Source organism: Priapulus caudatus, unplaced genomic scaffold (assembly GCF_000485595.1).
Source record: "Priapulus caudatus unplaced genomic scaffold, Priapulus_caudatus-5.0.1 Scaffold16550, whole genome shotgun sequence".
NCBI lineage: Eukaryota > Metazoa > Priapulida > Priapulimorpha > Priapulimorphida > Priapulidae > Priapulus > Priapulus caudatus.
The window spans coordinates 1-719 of NW_014593611.1; the positions used below are offsets into that span (position 1 = coordinate 1).

The window sequence follows — 719 nt, forward strand, 5'->3', positions numbered from 1 at the left end:
AAGCAGGTGCAGTAGAAGACCTGAGTCGGCAGACCATGGAAAAGTAATTTGCCGCTAATGTGTTTGGGTGGATGGAGTTGAACAACCGTTTGTTGGTGATGATGCGGCAGAATAATCGTGGTCGCATTATTTTTAATAGTTCGGTATTGGGGCTTGTCGCTTTGCCTTTCCGTGGTGCCTATAATGCGAGCAAGTATGCCATTGAAGGTTTTGCCGACACCTTACGCTTGGAACTAGATGATACCCATATTGAAGTGTCCTTGATTGAACCGGGGCCAGTAGAAAGTAAGTTTCGTCAAAACAGCTTATTAGCGTTAAAAGAAAATATTGATATGGAGAATAGTGTTCATCGAGACTTGTATAAAAAATCTATCAAGCGCTTGGCAAAAAAGGGCGCGGCAGTACCGTTTACCCTACCTGCGGATGCGGTGTTAAAAAAGGTTATTCATGCACTGGAAAGCCCTCGTCCACGAGCGCGTTATTATGTCACTTTCCCCACCTATTTGTTTGGTACTTTAAAACGCTTGTTGTCCACGAGATGGTTGGATAAAGCTTTGCTGAAAGTAGGAACTTAACTCATGAGTTTTTTAGAACGGGTACAGGAGTGTCATCAATACGAGCGCAGTGATTATTTAGACTTTGTGATTGCCGATGAGGTGATGGGTTTAACCCGTCCTGTTTTTGCAGAGGCTGTTTTGGGCTGGCCAGAGGTGTTTCAG

General features: G+C 44.2%; 1 protein-coding gene across 1 annotated transcript; it reads left to right on the forward strand.

Moving 5' to 3' along the window:
• Positions 1–71: 71 nt before the first annotated feature.
• LOC106820511 (uncharacterized oxidoreductase YbbO-like) lies at positions 72–358 on the forward strand (the record flags this gene model as incomplete). The annotated part of the gene is made up of 1 exon (XM_014825022.1): positions 72–358. A coding segment is annotated over exon 1 (287 nt), but the record flags the coding sequence as incomplete, so codon positions are not given.
• Between the last annotated feature and the right edge of the window lie 361 nt (positions 359–719).